The sequence below is a fragment of the Arachis hypogaea genome, chromosome 15, assembly GCF_003086295.3.
Source record: "Arachis hypogaea cultivar Tifrunner chromosome 15, arahy.Tifrunner.gnm2.J5K5, whole genome shotgun sequence".
NCBI classification, from domain to species: Eukaryota; Viridiplantae; Streptophyta; class Magnoliopsida; order Fabales; family Fabaceae; genus Arachis; species Arachis hypogaea.
The window spans coordinates 8,514,839-8,539,161 of NC_092050.1; the positions used below are offsets into that span (position 1 = coordinate 8,514,839).

The following is a 24,323-nucleotide window of genomic DNA, read 5'->3' on the forward strand; positions in this document are numbered from 1 at the left end:
CCCGAGTAGTATACTCGAACCCAAATCTTAAAGAGAAATTGGGCTCGAGTAGGGGCACTGTTCATACCCTGGCCCAACGATTAAGGCCCAGGGTCCAAGTAAAAAGGCCCAACCCAAAAGGGTTGACCTCACCTTTCACCAGATCAGCCACTACGAAGTCGGTGCTCGTCACGACTTGCTTTAAGGAAGTCGGGAACGAGGGTTAACTAGCAGATAAGCACTCATTTGAATGAGTAACTGCCCCTAGAATCTCTCTAACCATTTCCACAAGTCATATCTTAACTTCCCTAAGATAAAGGGGCGGTTAACTCCCTAAAAAAGTGGCACTACTCCAACGGTGGTTATTGGCTCACTACTATAAATACCCTGACACCCCTCAGGTATCTCTAAGTCCCAATACTCTCTAGACCTGCTAATACCCTTGCTGACTTAGGCATCAGAGTGTCCTTACAGGTACCACCCCCCACTCATTCATACTCGCAAGTCGGACGGAGGCCCTCGAGGCGAAGACCCTTTCAAAGGCTTCCTCCCTCAGACGATTGGGCCAACCAACGCCATCCAGCCCATTAATCTCTGGTTATCCATCGTAACACCTTTCTTGTGGATTTGTGATTGAGTAATCTGTAATCGTGTAGTCAACATATTATTTTAAATTTTATCGATTTTGTTAGAAAATTATTTTTTTTAAAAACAACAATCAAATAATAAAATAGTGAAGAAATAAATATTAAAACAGAAAAAATATTAACTGTTATTGATTGTAAAACCTTTTTTTCATAATATTTTTTCTTATTCTATTTGCATGGAACGCTATACTGCCTGTGCATTTTTTTTTAAGTGTATTTTGCTAAATAATATAGCAACTTCAAACACTTTTTTGTTTCTTTGTTTTTATGGTTTAGTTACGGACAAAATATGTTTAGCTAACTATCTCATGCAATCATTATTTCGCATTTGGCACGTTGTTCAATTTATCAAATTAAAACGGTAAAATTACTTCAAAAGAATGCGTTGAGATTGGACAAGGGAATCACTTGTTTTCTTTTTAACGTTCTTTGCTTTTTTTTTTGGATGGGTACCTTCTTTTAATTTCTTTTGGTCCTGGAATCGTTTGTCTTTCTGGGATCCAAGTTTTGGGTCGACAGTAAGCTTATGCTGATTTCACAGAGTCGATGTATAAAAAACCTTAGCTTTGGGCCTGGCCCAATTGAACATGGACTGCCATACTGCATCAAAACACACACACACAAATGAAATAGGATATGGACACTTTACCAAGAAAACAAAAAGGATATGGACAAAACGAATCTCTTACAAATTGTTTAAATATGAAATGTACTAGAAAGATGAGGATAGCTGCAAAGAGACCAAGAAAGGGTGGCAGCCGAGGCCTGGATCTAGTGGCAGAATCTACTGCCTCACGAGGAGCTGCACAAGGGTTCGAACCCTGACAAAGCTCAGGAGGTTATAGAACCCATAATATTATAGTTTTGCAACAAGCTTTTCATGCTCTAAACCTAAACCAAGTCAGAGGATCACATGATTTGGCCAACAAGCAGACTAGAGTAGAATTTTCTTGAAGTGGTTATGAAGGCGAGGGATTTGATGTGAAATGGACCAAATTGACTATGGAAGAAGAAGTATACCAACTCATACAGTCTCATGTCAAATGGTTAATCTAGAGATGTCTGGAATTACATACGGTCATCAAGTGCCTATATAGACAAGAGTAAATATAGAAAAAAATTTGGGAATCCCAACTTGGGACAATCCAGGGACGTACTTGGGTCAACCAGCAAGATGAAGGCAGAAAGAAAATCCTAATTAAAGCAGTTATCCAAGCCATTCCTTCTTATGCAATGAGTATTTGAAAAACTAAGTGTTAAAATTACCAAATTATGATGGAGAGTATTTGAAAAGGAAAAAGAGATCTATTGAAAAAGTTGGGAGAAAATGTGCATAAGCAAGAAAGAAGGGAACTAGGCTTTAAAGATTTTGAACACTAGAATATAGCACAACTGGCTAAGCAAGCATGGAGAGTCATGCAAGATCAAGAAGCACTATGGTCTATGGGTAATTCTGAAGGCTTTCTACTTTTTCGATAATATTTTTGGGAAGTACCAAGTCACACAAAAGGAAGTTGGGTGTGGAAAAGCCTTATTCAGATCTTAATTTCATCAAAAGAAATGAAAATGGTGCTTGAGCAAAGAAAACAAAGTGGATATATGGCAAGATAATTGGATCTATGAGATGAACAACTCATTAGGAAGAAACAATCCAAGACCCCAAGAAGTTGGAGAAATTATTACAAGACAAGGAAAGTGGCATAAAACTATTATTCAAGAGAAATTTCTCCCACTAGTGGCTGACCTGCTTTTTCAAACCCCAATAAGTAAATTTGTAGGTGAAGATGTGTTAGTTAATTTGGCCTTTTTTTTTTTTTCAAAAGATAGAGATTACTCAGTCAAATCAGATTGTCATGTAGTAAAAGGAGAGAAAAGTGCAAGAAAAGGAATGCACCAAACAACAAGTAATAATTATAGGTAGTTATGGAAAGGAAATTGGGGGATGAAGGCTCCACAAAAAAAAATAAAATATTCATGTGAAAAGTTGTCTACAACATAATCCCAATAAGGATAAACCTTGTAAAGAAAAGAATAATCATTAATCCTATTTGTCCTGTTTGTATGCTGTAAGAAGAAGCAGTGGGGCATGCGCTATTTCTTTGTGAATGGACCAGAGTTTCCTGGTTTGGATCACAAATCCAGTGCATAAATACAGCTGAGTCAGTCAGGTCATTAGAGAATTGGTCACAGAAAATTCTACAGAGAATTAAAAAACAACCAGAGGAAGAAAGTGAGAACTACTGGAGCAGAGTAGGACAACTACTATGGACAATTTGGAAGTCCGAAAAACAAGACAACATTACAGCACAAACAACCAGATCTTAGTACAAGAATTCTCAATGCTAAGATTCAAGAAAGGAGTACAACAAGATTGTCAATTCAAATGTCATATGTAAACAAGCCAGGACCAGGAATAAATTACCTATAACGTGGCGAGTTCCTCTAGAGGATTGGATTAAGGTCAATGTGGAATTGTGGATACACATTCTCGGACATAATCAAATCAAGAGCAACAACAGTAGTCTTCAAAGATTCATAGGGTCGATTGTTAGCAGGACTAACAGAAAAAGTTAAAGCAAGTTTAAGCTTAACGACAGAAGCTTTAACAACAAAAAGGCTCTAATTTTAGTAAAGAACCTGGACGTGGGAAGAATCATCATCTAGTCAGATTGTCTATCTTTGATCGAAGCGCTAAAGAGTAGAGAAAACCTGTGGAAAATCCAACCAATTCTCCAACACAGAAGAAAAATTAGAAAAAGTCTCCCGAATTGTGGATTCACATGGATGTCCAAAACCTAACTTAAAAAAATGAGACATATCAAAAATCATAAAAAAAATCCAAAACCTAAAAGAAAGACATATATAAAAATGTACAAAATATATAAAAAAAGACATCTCTAAAATTTAAGAGAAAGAAACATCTAAAACAAATAATAAGAATTATCTAAAATTTATAATAAGAAGAAAAAAAATACTGTTGTAAAAAAATATCCAAAACCTAATAAAAAAAACATCTGAAATGTAACAAAAAAAAATTTTTTAAATTTAACAAAAATGAGATATTCAAAATCATTAAAAATATTCGAAACTAAGTAAGAAAACATCTAAAATTATTAAAACATTCAAAACATATCGGTTACAAAAAAAAACATTCAAAATATAAGAAAAAAACATCTAAATCTAAAAAAAGAACCATCTAAAACTAGTAAAAAAATATCCAAAATAAAAAAGAAAAAGATGATGATGATTTTCTCACCAAAATTCTACCACCAATCCTTTTCTTATTAATGTTTTTAAATTAGGATTGTTAGTCATTCTAGCTTGAGGAGGGTGTTACCTAAATTATTTTTGTACCAATAGTAAATATAGACTTATTTGTTATATTTTTTTGTGGAAGTACATAAGGAGTACATAGTATATAAAATATATTAACTGAACAGATTTAAAAAAAAAATTCATTCTTTTAATATTGAGAATAACTTATTTTTTTTCCTTTCTTAATCCTTTGTGGTTCATGAAAATATCAATATCACAGCTTGAACAACTTAAAATATAAAATCTTTTTTATCCAAAAAAATAATTCATTCTCCAATAATTAATATTCTTTTCAATTCTAAATTGGCACATCTTTTCTATGATGTGGTTGTCTAATTCTATCCCACCCAATATTTTCCACCCCTCCCTCTCATTTTTTAAGGCATCAATTACGAACAAAATTGCATTTGCAAAATGAATCTCTATACACTCGAGACGATTTCATGAATAATTGATTATTAACAAACAATTAAAAGATTGTGAATCATATCATATCCGCTGAAAATTAGTTTCAATGACCAAATCTAAACAAAAAAAATCTTCTAATTAAGATCCCACTACCAACGAAGCTTCCAGGATAACTCTTCTCCGAACACTTATCCAGCCCTCGAATTCTGACCAATCTGGCAATCCCTGCTCCGTCACTAGCCGCGGTAGCCAATCCCCCGGCGACAAAACAGTGGTGACAGCAGAATCAGTCACCGTGGAAGTGAAATCCCAATCAGGAAAGTCAAAGTTACTTTTGGGCGAGATTTCGTTATGGATCAAAGCATCATGGTTGTCTTCATCGGCGAGAAACGGGTGGTTGACGAGCATCTCCGCCGTCCACCTCTCCCTGGGATCCTTAACGAAACACTTTCTCAAAAAGTCTTTCCCCTGTTCGGACAAGTCCTCCGGAATCACCGGAATTTCTTCACCAACTCCAATCCGAATTAGCAGCGACCACATGTTGGACCCACTCTTAACATTCCACGCTGGCTTTCCGGTGAGCATCTCCACGGCAGCGCATCCAAGGGCCCATATATCCGCGGGAGACTCGTACTCGTTATCATTCACCGACTCAGGGGACATGTAGAGAGGCGTTCCCCTGCACTCCCACTTCTTGTCTCCACGCTGCACTGCACCTTTCTCCTTCGCGAGCCCGAAATCCGAGATCTTCACCTCGCCATCTTCGAACACAAGCATGTTATGAAGCTTAATATCGCAGTGAATGAACCCATTCTCGTGAATGTGTTTCAACCCTTCCATGACGGACCTCACGTACCTTCTTACTTGTTTCTCATCGAACATCCCACCTTGATTCTTCTTCATCTGATCAGCGAGTGTACCGTTCGAAGCGTATTCGAGGAAGATGTTGTAAAACGACTCACCGTTTTCGACGGTGGTGTCGTGGCCCAAGCACTTAACGATTCGAGGACAAGAAGAACCGAGGCGGTTAAGGACGTGTTCCTCATTAACGAGGAGGGAGGAGGTGAAACGATCGGAGGACTTAACGGCAACCGGAATGTGGAACGGAAGGGAAGGGTTTTTGGGTGTGGCTAAACTGACGGTGGCGAAGCTTCCACTGCCGAGGGTTGGTCCTCGAATCCAGTCCATGATTGTGAAGAATAAGAATGTATATGTGTTTACAGTTAAGGAATTGAATGAGGTTAACTGTGTTGGTGTGTGTTTATAGCGTTTGGAGAAGGAGGGAAGGCTTCTCAACAATTGCGTCGTTCTGCACATTAAGAAAATGTTGGTTGTCACTGATTGATTCAACGAATGAAATCAACAATGAATGAAGAACAATTCGGCGCGTGTGACTCAGGATATTGCATTGCATTTATATAAGGTAATGACGCGTGACTTGATATTTATTTTTTAAATATTTTTTTATATAAATTATAAAAGTATAGATTCTTTTATCTTGATTTCAATTTTCATACAGACAATTGATGGTATTTTATTATATCAATAAAAATAATTAATTTTTAAATTTATTATTTAAAAAATTTAAATACATAAAACTAATCAGATGATTACATAAAATATTGTGTAAAGTAATAATTAAATTTTTGAAAATTTTGACTTATGATTAATTAGACTTTGAAAATAAATAGAGTACTAATTAAATCTTTTAAGATAATAAGGATTTGTTTATTTGGATGCAATTTTTAAAAAATATTTTTTTAATGTTATTTTTTTTAAAAGATTTCTTACAAAAATAAAAATAATTTTATGTTTGGATATCTCATATAAAAAGATCTTTTTATTTATCAATTACGTTTGGATAAAATAAGATAAAAATATTTTTTTGTTTATTTATTATATAAAAAACATTTTTTTAAAAAGAAACTTTTAAAAAAATTTAAATTATAGTTTCTCAAAAAAGATGTATTTTTTATTTTTCTAATACTTTTATTTTTATTATTAGAAATTTACCAAACATAATAAAAAATAAAAAAAATTATTTTTTTCATTGAAAAAAATATCGTTTTTTTATCGATTTAATGGCGCCCAAACAAGCACTAAATAGTAGACATGTATGTCTTTCCATCAATTAGGGCTGGCAATGAGTAGAGTATGATAGGTTTGGGCTCTACCATAACCCTACTTGCACTCTAAAGTTTTAAATCCTATAGACAACCATATTCGAACGGATTGGTTCGGGTTGGGTATTCGTGAATAGAATATAGATTGCCAGTCCTACCGTTAATAGATAGTGCAAAACAAAATTGAATTATCCATGTATTTCATTATCTACAATGGTGTGTGTTTTGTTATTGTACATGAGTATAAAAATAATATAGTTTTGGACAGTAAAACATTCATTATCTATTGAGTTTTTACATAACCCTTATTAACTGTTCTATTTATTAACAAATTCTACTAAAACAGATAAAGTTTTGTTCTAAAAATTATTATCTCCATAACAATTTTTTATAAATAGATATATCATAATAGTTGACAGTATATATAAGGACTACTTTTTAAATTTTTTTAGAGATTAATTTAATTAATCTAAAATTAAAATCTTTAAAGACTTAATGGTCACTTAATTTAAAAATATTTTAATAAATCAAAATTAAAATTATATACATAGGAGATATTGACTACTCGTGCGCATTTGTTATCCGATTCTTGATTAGATTATATTGAATTCTCTTAGGTTTCGTATAGATTTTTTATTAGACGATTCCCTGCAGTGTGACTAGCACTACCTCCTTCCTCTTTCTTGACTTTTCATCTAAAATCTGGTTCTTATACTTTATAGTTTTATTGTTGACCCAATTTAATAGAAAAAGTACCCAATGAAATTCAAATAAAAGAGACTGCCAGCATAGACGTAGCCGTAGGACTTTATATAAGAAAAGTTGCAAAGTAAAGAATTATTAAGAATGCATGAAAGAAGAGAATTTGTTACCTGATGAGAGAGGTCAAAGAGATTGTTATATAGAATGGAGAGTTAGTGAAGAGGAGTATAATGAATTTTGCATATTGTAATTGTATGTTGAGAGTAAATTTTTTCACTCAAACAAGGAAATTAGTTACTCATACACTTAAATTTTTTTTACATAATTCTATAGTCATTATCTCATACAATATCATCTCTATTTGATAATTGATTTTGTTATTTAATTTTGTTACTGGCCTTGCTATTTTGAGATAGGTGATCCAACATCTCACTAGTTTATTAAACAAATATCGGAAATTTTAATATCACTTTGTGTATGTAGTAGTTTATTGGCCAACGACAAATTCTTAAATAGAATTTCAATCTACGAAGAATAATTCTTGACTTACCAAATTAGAAAAAACTAAAAAACAAAAACAATATATTTTTTATAAATTCGAATTTACTAGTTTAGATGTCTATTCCAATATAGGTATGCAAAAACTTTTAATCTTATATATTGATATAATAACAGATCTTTAGATATTTGACACTTAAATCACATATAGTTTAGTTACTAAATCCCTTTTAAAACGGAAAGATATGACAATTTTATTGTTAAGCTAGCTCTTTTAATTTGGGACACTGTTGAAAGGTGTTAGCGAATTGATTGTAATATAAAAGGATAGTCAAAAGAGTTTTGAGACCCAAAATGTACTACTCCTCAAGCAAAACTTTTAGGATTGGAATTATTGACCATGATGGTAAAATTCTCCCCGAATTAATCCAACTTTCACTAAGCGGGCTCTAATTAAGTAGCAAAATATATCTTTTTTTCCCGATAAACTAGCAAAATGTATCTATTTTTATTTGGGACAGAAACACACAACAAAAAATTTAGATTATGCATTTTTTATTATATCCTTTTATGATAGATTATATATTTTGACGTCAAACTTGCTTTTGTGACGTATTTTGATATCAATTTATATTTTTTTATCAAATATTTTTTAAAAATATTATATAATCAATAATACAAAAAATTAAAATTTAATGATTATTTATTTTAAAAATTATAAATAATTTTAATATTCTATTTCAAATATTTTTAGTAATTATTATTATAATTTTTTTTATATTTTCGCGAGTTAATTATCAGTAATCAATAATACTAATTCTATAACGAATTACATTTTAACGCTAAATATGCTGATATGGTATATTCTGATGTTAATTTGCATATTTCTCTTAACTATTTTTTAGGAAATTAGTATGTAATTAATAATACGCAAACTAATATAAAAATTATATTCATATTTGTTAATAATTCAAATATTTTATTTCATATCTTTTTATTAGTAATTATCATGCTTTTTTCTTATATTTTTATAAATTAATAATTTAAATATTTTATTTTATATTCTTTTAAAATTAAATTTATCATGATTCTCTTTTATATTTCTTTAAATATTATATATAGTGTTTTGTTTACCATTTATGAATATAAGCTATGATGTATGAATATTGACACAGACACAGATATGATGCGACACAGGACATATAGACACACAAATTTTAAATTTTTATAAGACACGCGGACACCACATATATATATATAAAATATAGAGTTTTTTAGATAATTATAATAATATTTTAATATTTTATTGATGTTAAAATATAAATTAATATTTTTAATATCTTTTTTTAAATATATAAAGTATTTAAAATATTCTTTTGTTTTAATAGATCTATTTCTAAACTCATTTCAAGAATACAAGTTAAGAATAAACTTGAACACACTAGCACGTAAAGATATTTAGGAGGTGTATGTAACTGTTTTCAAAAAATAATTTTATTTTTTAATAAGATACAGTTAGACACAGAAGATATGTGTCGGACAAGTATCGATGAGTGTTATATTTAAAATGTGTCCAATACTCAGTGAAGTGTTCATACTTCATAAAACGTAAGTTTTAGAATTAAATATATATATATATATATATATGATGATGATGATGATCGATATGGCACGTTCTAGTATCAGTCTACATATTAATGCTATTTTTTAAAAAATATTATATTTAATGATTAATTATTACAATAAAATTTATCAATAATTATAATATTCTATATCATATCGTTTTAATAATTACCTTATTTCTCTATATTTCTTGAAATTCTATAAATCTTTTTAATAATTATTTATTCTTTTTTATAATATTTTGAATATAGTATTTTTTTATTTTTATCTATATATTTAGAGAATTATTTGATAATTTTTTAATAATATATTATTATTTTTACTACTCAAATCAATTTTTTGTTATTATTATTACTACTACTATTATTATTATTATTATTAATTTGACAATATTTAGTAAATATATAAAACCCACTTTAAAATATTTTAGTTTATTTTTCTCATAGATATTGAAATATTTGTTTACTGTGTACTACATTTTTTTTTATTAAATATAATTACTTTGTGAATTTATTTATTTTAATAATTATTATTTGGTATTAGTATAAATAATAAAAAAGTTATTTTATATAAGTTAAATATATTCATGAATAATTTATTTTAAAAATATATTTTGATATAAATATAAAAAATAGACATATTTTGGGTATACACTAATTATTCAAGAAAACATAGTTCTAACAGAATCTATGAAAAAATTAAAATAAGATACAGGAAGACAAAGAAACAAATATATATGACAACTACATAATATCTAGGGCAATTTACGTAAATAAAATATTTGGATTTTAATTTTATGCAAATACAACTTTTAAAATACGAAAACGTAAATGCATTTTTTCATATTTTTATAGAAATTACTACTGGTAGCAGCGGTTTATAGAAGAACATAATCTGCTATAAGTAGTCGCATATTACGTGATTAGGGTACAACACAGAAATCACTATAGGCAGCAGCAGTTTCTGTTGATAGAGAATGTGCATAAACCGCTAGTGGCAGTAGTGGTTTACGTTGAGGGTGATTGTCTATGTAACTGATTTTATATTTCAATCCCGCTACATTACCAATAGCATTTTTGCTAACTTCTTCCAACTCTGATTTATAACGGTATTTAATGGAAGTGTCTTTGTGGATGTGTTTAATAAAAATAATTATTTTTATAGCTGTGTATAATGGAAATGTCTTTATAGATGTATTTTCTGGATGTGTCTCTTTATACATGTTTTTAAAATAAATAATTAATTATTGTTGGTAATAAGTTGGCAGATAGTATATTGGTACCCTATACTTTTCCTTAAGCAAGCAAGCATATAATGGAACGTTAAGCCCACTCAGAATCTTGTAGATGATGGTTATAAGCAGTTTTCTATGATCATTCACTCTTCATCAAGAAACAATCCGAAATTTTTACTGTCATTCTAGTATATGTTGATGACTTAGTTTTGACTGGAAATGACATTTGGCGAAATCAATACCATCAGGCAAAATTTAGATGACAAATTCAAAATGAGGGATGATAGGGGGTCAGCAATTTTGGTGTTTTATAACCATCAATTGGCCATCAATAGTATTTTTAATGGTATGAGATTACATCTAATGGTAGGAGATCACTCACTTTTGTTTTAATGGTTAAGTGCTGGTCAGAAAACACAAAAGTTGCTGCCCCTAGACTTTTCCATTCAAAATAAAGGATTTTGGTGATCTCAAGTACTTCTTAGAAACTCTCTTGTTAGCTGTAAGAGTAAGAAGCAAACCACAAACAACTCCTCTGCAAAAGCTGAATATAATCTCTTACTGTTATCACTTGTGAAGTTAGTTGGTTATTTTTTTTAATGAATTTCATTAGTTTGTTGCTTCAAAAGTCTATCACTCTGTGACAACCAGCCATTCACATTCTCAATAATCCTATTTCTCATGAAAGAACCACGTAAAAAGCCATTTGTCTGGTCATCTGATATCAGTTCATTCCAAAGACAAATTTGGTGATTTTCTCACCAAAACTCGCCATCGCATCCTTTTCTTACTAATGTTTCTAAGCTAGGATTGTTACCCATTCCAGCTTGCTGGAGGGTATTACCTAAATTATTTTTGTATCAATAGTAGATGTAGGCTTATTTGTTATTTTTTTTATGGGAGTACATAATAAGTACATGGTATATAAAGTGTAATAACTGAACAGATTTAAAAAAAAAATTAATTCTCTTTAACAATGAAAATAATTTATTTTTCTTTCTCTCTTAATCCCTTCTAATTCATCAATCTATCAATATCACAGTTTGAACAACTTAAAACATGAAATTTTCTTCATCCACAAAAATTAAAAATAATTCACTCTCCAATAATTAATACTCTTTTCAATTCTAAATTGGCACATCTTTTCTATGATGCGGTTGTCTAATTCTATCCCACCCAATATTTTTTACCCCTCCCTCTCATTTTTGTTAATAATCAATTTTTATTCTCTTTAACGACGAGAATAATTTATTTTTCTTTCTCTTTTGATCCATTTTAGTTCATCAAACTATCAATATCATAATTTGAACAACTTAAAACATAAAATTTTCTTCATCCACAAAATTAAAAATAATTCACTCTCCAATAATTAATATTCTTTCCAATTCTAAATTGGCACATCTTTTTTATAATGTGGTTGTCCAATTCTATCCCACCCAATATTTTTCACTCATCCCTCTCATTTTTGAAGGCATCAATTACGAACAAAATTGCATTTGCAAAATGAATCTCTCTACACTCGAGACGGTTACATGAATAATTGATTATTAACAAACAATTAAATGATTGTGAATCATATCATATCCGCTGAAAATGAGTTTCAATGACCAAATCTAAACAAAAAAAATCTTCTAACTAAGATCCCACTGCTAACGAAGCTTCCAGGATAACTCTTCTCCGAACACTTATCCAGCCCTCCGATTCTGACCAATCCGGCGATCTCTGCTCCGTCACTAGCCGTGGTAGCCAATCCCCCGGCGACGAAACAGTGGTGACAGCAGAATCAGTCACCGTCGAAGTGGAATCCCAATCAGGAAAGTCAAAGTTACTTCTGGGCGAGATTTCGTTATGAATCAAAGCATCATGGCTGTCTTCGGCGAGAAACGGGTGGTTGAGGAGCATCTCTGCCGTCCACCTCTCCCTGGGATCCTTAACGAAACACTTTCTCAAAAAGTCCTTCCCCTGTTCGGACAAGTCCTCCGGAATCACCGGAATTTCTTCACCGACTCCAATCCGAATTAGCAGCGACCACATGTTGGACCCACTCTTAACATTCCACGCTGGCTTTCCGGTGAGCATCTCCACGGCGGCGCATCCAACGGCCCATATATCCGCCGGAGACTCGTACTCGTTATCATTCACCGACTCAGGGGACATGTAGAGAGGCGTTCCCCTGCACTCCCACTTCTTGTCTCCACGCTGCACTGTCGCACCTTTCTCCTTCGCGAGCCCGAAATCCGAGATCTTCACCTCGCCATCTTCGAACACAAGCATGTTCTGAAGCTTAATATCGCAGTGAATGAACCCATTCTCGTGAATGTGCTTCAACCCTTCCATGACGGACCTCGCGTACCTTCTTACTTGTTTCTCATCGAACCTCCCACCTTGATTCTTCTTCATCTGATCAGCGAGCGTACCGTTGGAAGCATATTCGAGGAAGATGTTGTAAAACGACTCACCGTTTTCGACCGTAGTGTCGTGACCCAAGCACTTAACGATTCGAGGACAAGAAGAACCGAGGCGGTTAAGGACGTGTTCCTCGTTAACAAGGAGGAAGGAGGTGAAACGATCGGAGGACTTAACGGCAACCGGAATGTGGAACGGAAGGGAAGGGTTCTTGGGTGTGGCTAAACTGACGGTGGCGAAGCTTCCACTGCCGAGGGTTGGTCCTCGAATCCAGTCCATGATTCTGAAGAACAAGAATGTGTATGTGTTTGCGGTTAAGGAATTGAATGAAGTTAACTATGTTGGTGTGTGTGTTTATAGCGTTTAGAGAAGAAGAGAAGGCTTCTCAACAATTGCGTCGTTCTGCACATTAAGAAAGTGTTGGTTGTCACTGATTGATTCAACGAATGAAATCAACAATAAATGAAGAACAATTTGGCGCGTGTGACACAGGATATTGCATTGCATTTATATAAGGTAATGACGCGTGACTTGATATTTATTTTTTAATATTTTTTTATATAAATTATAAAAGTATAGATTCTTTTATCTTGATTTCAATTTTCATACAAGACAACTGATCGTGTTTTATTATATCAATAAAAATAATTAATTTTTAAATTTATTATTTAAAAAAATTAAATACATAAAACTAATAAGATGATTACGTAAAATATTGAGTAAAGTAATAAATAGATTTTTGATAATTTTGACTTAGGATTAATTAGTCTTTAAAAAAAAAATAGAGTATTAATTAAATCTTCTAAGATAATAAGGACTTGTGTTATTTGGATGTAATTTTTAAAAAAGATATTTTTTAATGTTATTTTTTTTAAAGATCTCTTACAAAAATAAAAATAATTTTATGTTTTGATATCTCATAAAAATATTTTTTTATTTATCAATTATATTTGGATAAAATAAAATAAAAATATTTTTTGTTTATTTATTATATGAAAAATATTTTTAAAAAAATTTTTAAAAAAAATGTAAATTATAGTTTCTCAAAAAAGATTTATTTTTTATTTTTTTAGTACTTTTACTTTTATTATTAGAAATTTACCAAACATACTAAAAAAAAATTTTTTTCTTTGAAAAAATATCTTGGCGCCCAAACAAGCACTAAATAGTGCACATGTATGTCTTTCCGTCAATTAGGACTGGCAGTGGGTAGAGTAGGGTAGGGTTTGAACTCTACCCGTTACTTTACCCGCACCCTAAAGTTTTAAACCCTATCCTACCTGACCGTACCCAAAAAATAAAAAATAAAAAAATTTCAAGCAAATATAAAATTCAACCATTCCAAATTTTATACATATTAGTAAAATAGAAAATAAAAAGCTAAGTTCAAATTAAAAATATAAAATCTTAAAAAAATCTAATATAAAATTACAAATAATGTAATCATCAACTAGTTTAGTGGCTATTTCAAGTTTTTATGAAAAAAATTGTGGATTTAGCACTCACATTCTTTACTACATACATAATTTTTACATATATATTATATAATATATTAAGAATATGAATAGGATAGGATAAAGTATACTCTAAACCCGTACCCTACCCTACCCACAGGCGAACTCACACCGCATCTTACCCTAAACAACACGATCGTGAGGATCAAATCAATACTTTTTTTAATTTTTTTTAAGAGACTAATTTAATTAATCTAAAATTAAAATCTTTAAAGACTTAATTGTCACTTAATTTTAAAATATTTTAATAAATCAAAATTAAAATTATATACATAGGAGATATTGACTACTCGTGCGCATTTGTTATACGATTCTTGAATTCTCTTAGGTTTCGTATAGATTTTTTATTAGACGATTCCCAGCAGTGTGACTAGTACTACCTCCTTCCTCTTTCTTGACTTTTCATCTAAACTCTGGTTCTTATACTTTTTAGTTTTATTGTTGACCCAATTTAATAGAAAAAGTACCCAATGAAATTCAAATAGGTACACTATTGCAATAGTAATATTCAGTTTAAATTAAATTAGATTGGTAGTTATTTTATAATATAAATTAAGATAATAAAAATCTAAATCAATAAATATTAGAAGAAGAGATTGTTGAAATTTTTTCAATTCAAAGATTATCTATGTTAAATCATTAAGAAAGAAAATATTAGATGCGGAAGCGTACCTGAATTCATAAACATGAATCATGATTGGAAGAGTTTGAATTTTGTGGTTCTTTCAATCTTTCTCAACTAAAACTTTCTGTATCTCTAGGAGGTTGAATTGTGACTCTTCTAACGGGAAAGAGCGACAAAGGCGGCTTTGATATATTGGGAACCGAAACTCTGAAGGCACTATTTATATTTGAGCATAGCATCCATTATATCTTAAAGTCCAAATAAAATAGTATCTAAAGTCCAAAAGATAATATATCTAAAATCTAAAAGATAATTATCTAAAAAACAAAAGATAATATATAATTTTATTCTTATTTAATTCCAAATCAAAAGTAATAATAACTTATTCAATTTAGTATTTATAACAATAAATAAAATTACTATTATATAAGTCATTTAATTTAAAATAATATAATTTGTGATTATAATTAATATATATATTACTTACAAATAAATTAAAAAATTAAAATAATTTTCTAACCGAGATCGGCCCAAACGACCTAAAGAAGTTCAACATAGAAGATTAAGAAGATTGCCAGCATAGACGTAGCCGTAGAACTTTATATAAGAAAAGTTGCAAAGTAAAGAATTATTAAGAATGCTTGAAAGAAGAGAATTTGTTAAGTGATGAGAATGGAGAGTCAGTGAAGAGGAATATAATGAATTTTGCATATTGTAATTGTTGAGAGTAAATTTTTTCACTCAAACAAGGAAATTAGTTACTCACACACTTACTTTTTTTTTACATAATTCTATAGTCATTATCTCATATAATATCATCTCTATTTGATAATTGATTTTGTTATTTAATTTTATTACTGCATTATTACTGGCCTTGCTATTTTGAGATAGGTGATCCAACATCTCACTAGTTTATTAAATAAATATAGGATATTTTAATATCACTTTATATATGTAGTAATTTATTAACCAATGACAAACTCTTAAATAGAATTTTAATCTATGATAAATTAATTCTTGACCTACCAGATTAAAAAATACCAAAAAACAAAAAAATATATATTCTTTGTAAATTCGAATTTACTATTTTAGATGTCTATTCCAATATAGGTATGCAAAACCTTTTAAATTATATATTGATATAATAACAGATCTTTAGATATTTGAGACTTAAATCACATATAGTTTAGTTACTAAATCCCTTTTAAAAACGAAAAGATATGACAATTTTATTGTTGAGCTCTTTTAATTTGGGACACTGTTGAAAGGTGTTAGCGAAGATATATGTTGATTGTAATATAAAAGGATAGTCAAAAGAGTTTTGAGACCCAAAATGTACTACTCCTCAAGCAAAATTTTTAGGATTGGAATTGTTGACCATGATAGTAAAATTCTTCCCGAATTAATCCAACTTTCACTAAGCGGGCTCTAATTAAGTAGCAAAATATATCTTCTTTTTTTTTTTCGATAAACTAGCAAAATGTATCTATTTTTTATAAATAACGGGACATAAACACACAACAAAAAATTTAGATTATGCATTTATTATTATATTCTTTTATGATAGATTATATATTTTGACGTCAAACTTGTTTATGTGACATATTTTAGTATCAATTTATATTTTTTTCTCAATCATTTTTTAAAAATATTATATAATCAATAATACCAAAAATTAAATTTAATGATTATTTATTTTAAAAATTATAAATAATTTTAATATTCTATTTCATATATTTTTAGTAATTATTATTATGATTTTTCTTTATATTTTCGTGAGTTAATTATCAATAATCAATAATACTAATTCTATAACGAGTTACATTTTAACCTAACTATGCTAATATGGTATATTTTGGTGTTAATTTGCATATTTCTCTTAACTAATTTTTAGGAAATTATTATGTAATTAATAATACGCAAACTAATATCAAATAATTAAATATATTCATATTTGTTAATAATTCAAATATTTTATTTTATATCTATTTATTAGTAATTATCATGATTCTTTCTTATATTTTTATAAATTAATAATTTAAATATTTTATTTTATATTCTTTTAAAATTAAATTTATCATGATTCTTTTTTATATTTCTTTAAATATTATATATAGTGTTTTGTTTTACCATTTATGAGTGTAAGCTATGATGCATGAACATTGACACGGATACAGATACGACGCGACACAGGACACGCAGACACACAAATTTTAAATTTTTATAAGACACGTGGACACCACATATATATAAAATATAGAGTTTTTTTTAGATAATTATAATAATATTTTAATATTTTATTGATATTAAAATATAAATTAATATTTTTAATATATTTTTTAATTATATAAAGTATTTAAAATATTCTTTTGTTTTAATAAATCTATTTCTAAACTCATTTCAAGAATACAAGTTAAGAATAAACCCGAACACACTAACACGTAAAGATATTTGGGAGGTGTATCTAAGTGTTTTCAAAAAATAATTTTATTTTTTAATAAGATACGGTTAGACACAGAAGATACGTGTGTCGGACACGTGTGTCGGACAAGTATCGATGAGTTTTGTATTTAAAATGTGTCCAATATGCGGATACAGTAATTCAGTGAAGTGTTCATGCTTCATAAAGCGTAAGTTTTAGAGTTAAATATATATATATATATATATAGGGGTGGCAACACTACCCGAACCCGGGCGTACCCACCCCGCCCCCGCACCGGAGCGGGTTTTAACGGGTGGGTTCTTGGGCGGGGCGGGGCGGGGTCGGGTTTAAGTTAAACTTGCCCCTACCCGCTCCGGTATATATAATATATAATATATGTAACATATATAAAATAATTAGTAAAATGATTAATAATATTATATCATATATAAATTTTTACTTTAATTTATGTTATGTATGTAAATGGTGGTTATATAATTTTTAAAATTTTATTTTATTTGTTGGATTTAATAATTATAGGGGCGGGTAATGGCGTGTTTAACATTTTACTACCCGCAAGTAGGGCGGGACGGGTTTCATGCGGGTTTTTTCTAGGGCGGGGCGGGGTCGGGTAGAGCAAAAACCCGCCCCTACCCGCCCAGTTGCCAACCCTATATATATGATGATCGATATGGCACGTTCTAGTATCAGTCTACATATTAATACTATTTTTAAAAAATATTATATATTAAATAATTAAATTTATTAACATTTAATGATTAATTACAATAAAATTTATCAATAATTATAATATTCTATATCATATCGTTTTAATAATTACCTTATTTTTCTGTATCTCTTGAAATTCTATAAATCCTTTTAATAATTCTTGATTATTTTTTATAATATTTTGAATATAGTATTTTTTTTATCTATATATTTAGAGAATTATTTGATGATTTTTTAATAATATATTATTATTTTTTACTACTCAAATCAATTTTCTGTTATTATTGTTACTACTACTACTATTATTATTAATTTGACAATATTTAGTAAATATATAAAACCCACTTTAAAATATTTTAGTTTATTTTTCTCATAGATATTGAAGTATTTGTTTACTGTGTACTACATTTTTTCTTTATTAAATATAATTACTTTGTGAAGTTATTTATTTTAATGATTATTATTTGGTATTAGTATAAATAATAAAAAAGTTATTTTATATAAGTTAAATATATTCATGAATAATTTATTTTAGAAATATATTTTGATATAAATATAAAGAAATAGACATATTTTCGGTATACACTAATTATTCAAGAAAACATAATTCTAACAGAATCTATGAAGAAATTAAAATAAGATACAGTAGGAAGACAAAGAAACAAATATATATGACATGACAACTACATAATATCTATTATCTTTAGTAGATAGTATCTCGTATCTCGAAAAACAAATACATTTTTAAATGTAATTACTTTCAGTCACTAATAAAGTACAATCATTAATTCATTATCTGGTACTTATATAATCTATTATGGAATATCAAAGTTCTTCATTCTGAAACACTTTTCTTCATTTTTGAAATGATTTCTTAAAAAAAAAGTATAGTAATATATATCTCTCTGCAATTTTAAAAATTATCATATTGATTGACTGTTACGGATTTTCTATTTTATGTATATATAATTTCAAGAATTAAGAACAAAAATTTCTAAAATTATCTATAAAGTATTTTGTCTGGTACATATCAAATACAAATATAGGACAACTACTTTATTTAAATTATCGGTGCAACATAATTTATGAAAGACAATGTTATTTGTTAGTAATTAATCGTATGAAAATATTTTCATGTAAAAATTATTAAAAGTGGAGAAATAAAAATAATTAAATGATTTAATATATTTGAATAAATTATTTAATATAATACGTGTTAATATTTAAATTATCATTATTTTCAAATAAAAATATTTTTATGTGAGAAAATTTCTAAACTTGCGAAATTTAACGAGATAACTTGAGAGAAGGAAACCAATTTGCTTGTTGTTATATATATATTTTTAAAATATATTACATAATCATTTATTATATTTTCTAATTAGTATATATAACCTAAAATATTAAATGAAATATTATTTCCGTATTTATTTAATTTTTATTTTATATTCATTTTTTTAAATTCATTATATTTTTAATTTATAAAATTATTAAAATAAACATTAATTTTTATTAAGCATCTATAAAAATGAACAATATACTTTTATTAACCATAAAGTATATTATTAATAAAATTAAATATTTAGAGTAAATATAAAATAAATAATTAAATAAATATAAAATAATATTTAATTAAATATTTAATATTATATATATTAATTAAAAAATATAATATATGATTATATAATATATTTTAAAAATATAATATATAACAAGAAGTAGCTAGTCTGATTTAGTGGTAGCCAAGTTATTTTTCATCCTTCAAGTCTCTGATCTTGTTCGATTTTCCATGATGCATGCAGTATTTTTAACTAGAGAATTAACTTTCTTTAACCAATATCAAAAAAATTTTTAAAACTAGTTTTTTTTTTTCAAATTTTTAACTTAAATTTTAAATTTTAAATTCTAAATCTTTTAACAAGTGAGAGTTAAAAATAATTTTATAATAATAAAAAGTTAATTAATATTAAATAATTAAAAGTTGGTTCGTGCTCTATAATTATTCTTAACAAAAACAGTTTACAACGTGACTTGGTTGTAACGAAATATTTAAGTGAAGATGTGAATAAATAAAAAAATCACAATCTCTTTAATTCAGTTTATTAGAAGAAAAAAAGAACTTCGCTAACTTCTATTGAAATGTCATAATTAATTACATTTGATCAAATCACCCACGCCGTCTTCCCCCTTCCTTCCTTCCTTCCCCATTTTCCATCACAAATTCACAATGAACCTCCACTCATCCTCTTCCTTCTGGAGTTAATTGAAGTTACTACTATTATTTTGAATATATTATTATTACGCACGATGACTTGACCTATTATATATACTAATCCAAATTAAGCCCACAAGAATAGTCTTGGTCAGAGTTCACACCTTGTCACGAAGATTTGTAATTTTTAATTTTGTCATGTGGGTTTGAAAATTGCACGTGAGGTTCGATACGTGGAAAAAATCACCACAACAACCTATGACTAATTGACTATCGTCTCTTACTTTGAACTTTAATTTTTGCGACATGGACTCAATTCCCTACAGTAGTCTACCCTACCCTGTGACGTCAGCAATAATTCTTCCACGTTGTTAATATAGGCAGACGCGGCTCAAAATGCATGCATGTCAAATATAGGCTGATTTTTTTGTTAAAAAAAAAATGTTGGTATTGTACAATGAAATGGATATATAGACAAAATTTTTATGACTCTAGTGTCAGTTCAAAATGTAATTTACGGTTTATTCTTTTTTTCATTTTTTTTCAGGAAATTAAACAAATGCAGCTTGCGTTTGTTTTTTTGCAAGGTTTTCAATTTTTTTTCTATTTTGTTTTAACCTAAACGCAGCCTAACTGCGTTTAGTATTGGATAGTATTTTTTTTAAAATAACAAAACGCAGCTTGTATTTTACTTTTTGTGTCAGTTTTTCTTTTGAAAGCAAAATGTAGGTTGTGTTTTATGAACTGCTAGATTTTTTTTAGGAAGACAAAATACAGGTTGCGTTTTGTTTAAAGAAAAATATTTTAATCGAGAGTCTTATCTATAAATACGAAGCAAAACTCATTTAATTTGCCTCACTCTACTTCTACTCATCCTATTATTCTTTCTTGCACATATGCCGTAGTTCGTAGTTTTTTTTGGCGGTTAGGTGTGTCAAAAAAGTCGAATTAGGTGAGGTTGAAGTTATGAAAAATATTGTAAATTTGTGAGTATATTATAACGGTGAGGTTATACCAAACACACATGAAGGAGTGACTTATGTTTGTAAATTTTCGTTGTCATTTGCTATTCCATGTACCATGAGTTTTGTAGAGTTACAAAATGGGCTTTGTAATAACATTCAAAGCCACATTTCGAAAATGGTGAGCAACATTTTATACAGAAATCCTGTACAAGTATTTGGTGGGCTGATACAGTTTCAAATAATGCCCATCACTGACGATGCCAGTATGCAACAGATGTTATGTATTTATCAACAAATCCGATTTCACGTGCCAATGATAGGGCTATACGTTGAGTTTGAATAGCAGTCGGGGTTGGGCGCGGTTGGCGAGTAGGTCAGTGTTAATGAGCTTGGGGATATAGATTGGGAAGAAGATAATAATGACAGTGAAGAGGAGTTCGAATCCAACTATGAAGTCGATAATGAAAACGATGACGGAGACTTAGCAGGCAATCCGACAGTGCAAAATGAAGCACATGCGATTATAAGCCAGCACCCGTTTGGTGTTCCGTCTTTTATGCGGACTCTAGATCTCGAAACCATGCATGCTCTGAAATTTCTTGAGTATGCAAATATGGGTGTGTCAGGATTATTAATTAAAGTTACCTATAGTGTTTATTTTATTTGCCTTGTCTGACTAATGGTGGTGCGCATGTCGTAGGTGCAGGCAACGCTGTGGCGGAAGATAGTGATTTTAATGTCGGAATGGAATTTGGTTCGAGAGAGTCGGTGATATTTGCAATCAAAAGCTACAGTATCTCTAGAGGAGTTGATTACACTGTGTATGAGTCTGAGCCGCAGACATTCTATGCAAAATGCAAGGGTTATGGTGCAGGATGCGATTGGCTTATCCGAGCTATCTTGATTCGAAAGAAAGTTTGTTGGGAGGTCAGAAGATACAATGGCAAACACATGTGCACCATGGGCACGATTTAACAAGATCATGCCAAGTTGGACTCAGACACAATTGCAGAGGCTATTAGGCCGTTGGTCGAAGCAGACCCGTCGATAAAGGTGAAGTCTATTATTGTAGAGAAGTTCAATCCAGGTTCAACTACACTTTAAGTTACCACAAGGCTTGGTTGGCAAACTATAAATCTGTCTCAAAAGTTTTCGGTGATTGAGAAGTTTCTTACCAGACTCTGCCAGTATGGTTGAAAGCAATGACTGCGAAGATGCCAAGGTCTCGTGTGTAAATTAAAATGCTCCCCGTTTACCGTGAAAGTGAGGAGGTTCAAGGTGTAAGAGTACTGCACGGCATTTTTTGGAGTTTCTATCCGTGTATTGTAGCATTCAGACACTGCAAGCTACTGGTGCAGCTTGATGGCACACACTTGTACGGTAAATATAAAGGTGCACTTCTGCGTGTCACACGGCTCGGTGTCTCTGCACCGCTGGAATCATGCCAGATTAACCTTACCCAATATGTGATCTTGCGGACCGAGCTCCCGACCAAAACACGCGATGCAGTTCTCCACCAAAAACTGGTGACGGCTGTCTAATCTACCCGTAACGGGCTCCCCATTAACCGGGAGGCCAAGAATATATGTCACATCTTCCAGCGTCACCGTCACTTCACCGACTGAAAGATGAAATGTGTGGTTTTTCGGCCTCCATCGTTCCACCAAGGTACTTAAAAGTGTCGAATGACCTCTCATTTCGCCTACTCACGAAACGTGTTGAAACCCAATAAATACTAGTGAGCTGCAACTACCTCGTTAAAAGTTTCTGACGAATCTAATTTTCTAGACAATAAATTTCTAATAGCCTGCAAAAAAAATATATAATAATTATAATAATCACAACAACATTACTCATGATAATAATTATATAACAAGGTTACTAATAATACTAATAACAATATAATAATAATGATATAATAATAATAATAATAACAATGCAATTGATAATAATAATAATAACAATAATAATAAAAATGACGTTACTCATGATAACAATAATAATAATAATAAAATTATTAAACACTCTTCTTTATTTTAATTAGTATTGTATTATTATCATAACAGTTAATAATAATTTATTAAGAATTAATAAAAAATTGTTAAACATTATTCTTTATTTTAATTTATTACACAGAAATGTTAATCACATAAAAATTAATACTAAATTATTAAAAAATAATAAAAAACTTTTAAACAGTATGTATTATTATAATTTATTACACAGTATGGTTATTATCATAAAAATTAATAATAAATTCTTAAAAAAATAAAAAATTATTAAAAAATAATACAAAAAATATAAAACAGTATTATTTATTATTAGAAAATAATTATTATAATAATTTATTATTATTGTCCTCTACAGTATTTTACAAAATTAACAATACAGTAATCATCATAATATTTTCTTCCCCGAGAGTTTATCTTAATACTAATAATATGTCACTACTATTACTACTACTACTACTACTACTAATAATAATAATAATAATAATAATAATAATAATAATAATAATGATAGTTAAAATATAAATACATAAAATATAAAAAAAATTGTTACCCATTAAGGATGATTCAGATATTTAATAATGTGTTCTTCCAGTTTGGTAAAATTCCGAACCATTTTTTCTTCTTTTATCGTATACTTCTTCTTCTCCCACACTTGCTTCTTCAATTTTTTAATTCTTGCTTCCTCACTCTCGTTTCACTCTTCTTCAGTAAGGTTTTGGATTTTATAAACTGGATTCACCATCCTCCATGACACGTGTCGCGCATGCAGCTAGGGAGGCTGCCAAACACAACCTGCGCTTTGCTCTGCACGGCTGACAAATGCAACCTGCGTTTTGGCTTCTCCAATGTTGGTCAACAACTGCTCCTGTCTGCATGCAAGGGACACCGGAGCACGTTTCGTCACTTGGT

The 24,323-nt window shown here is 29.7% G+C and overlaps 2 protein-coding genes and 1 long non-coding RNA gene across 5 annotated transcripts; all 3 read right to left on the bottom strand.

Moving 5' to 3' along the window:
* Positions 1–1,079: 1,079 nt before the first annotated feature.
* On the bottom strand, positions 1,080–3,443 carry LOC112746865 (uncharacterized). Of its 3 annotated transcripts, none has more exons than XR_011873114.1 (3): positions 3,264–3,443; positions 3,049–3,149; positions 1,080–1,226 (listed from the first exon to the last, which is right to left on the bottom strand). It is a non-coding gene; the product is annotated as an uncharacterized lncRNA (long non-coding RNA). The 3 variants fall into 3 exon arrangements; XR_003174651.3 differs by lacking the exon at positions 1,080–1,226 and adding an exon at positions 2,613–2,746; XR_011873113.1 differs by lacking the exon at positions 1,080–1,226 and adding an exon at positions 2,685–2,822.
* Positions 3,444–4,347: 904 nt separating this feature from the next.
* LOC112748635 (mitogen-activated protein kinase kinase kinase 20-like) lies at positions 4,348–5,754 on the bottom strand. The gene has a single exon (XM_025796863.3). It carries the CDS (start codon positions 5,664–5,666, stop codon positions 4,488–4,490), a length of 1,179 nt encoding a protein of 392 aa, XP_025652648.1. The 5' UTR covers positions 5,667–5,754; the 3' UTR covers positions 4,348–4,487.
* Positions 5,755–12,007: 6,253 nt separating this feature from the next.
* Positions 12,008–13,412, bottom strand: LOC112748637 (mitogen-activated protein kinase kinase kinase 20). The gene has a single exon (XM_025796865.3). It carries the CDS (start codon positions 13,212–13,214, stop codon positions 12,165–12,167), a length of 1,050 nt encoding a protein of 349 aa, XP_025652650.1. The 5' UTR covers positions 13,215–13,412; the 3' UTR covers positions 12,008–12,164.
* Between the last annotated feature and the right edge of the window lie 10,911 nt (positions 13,413–24,323).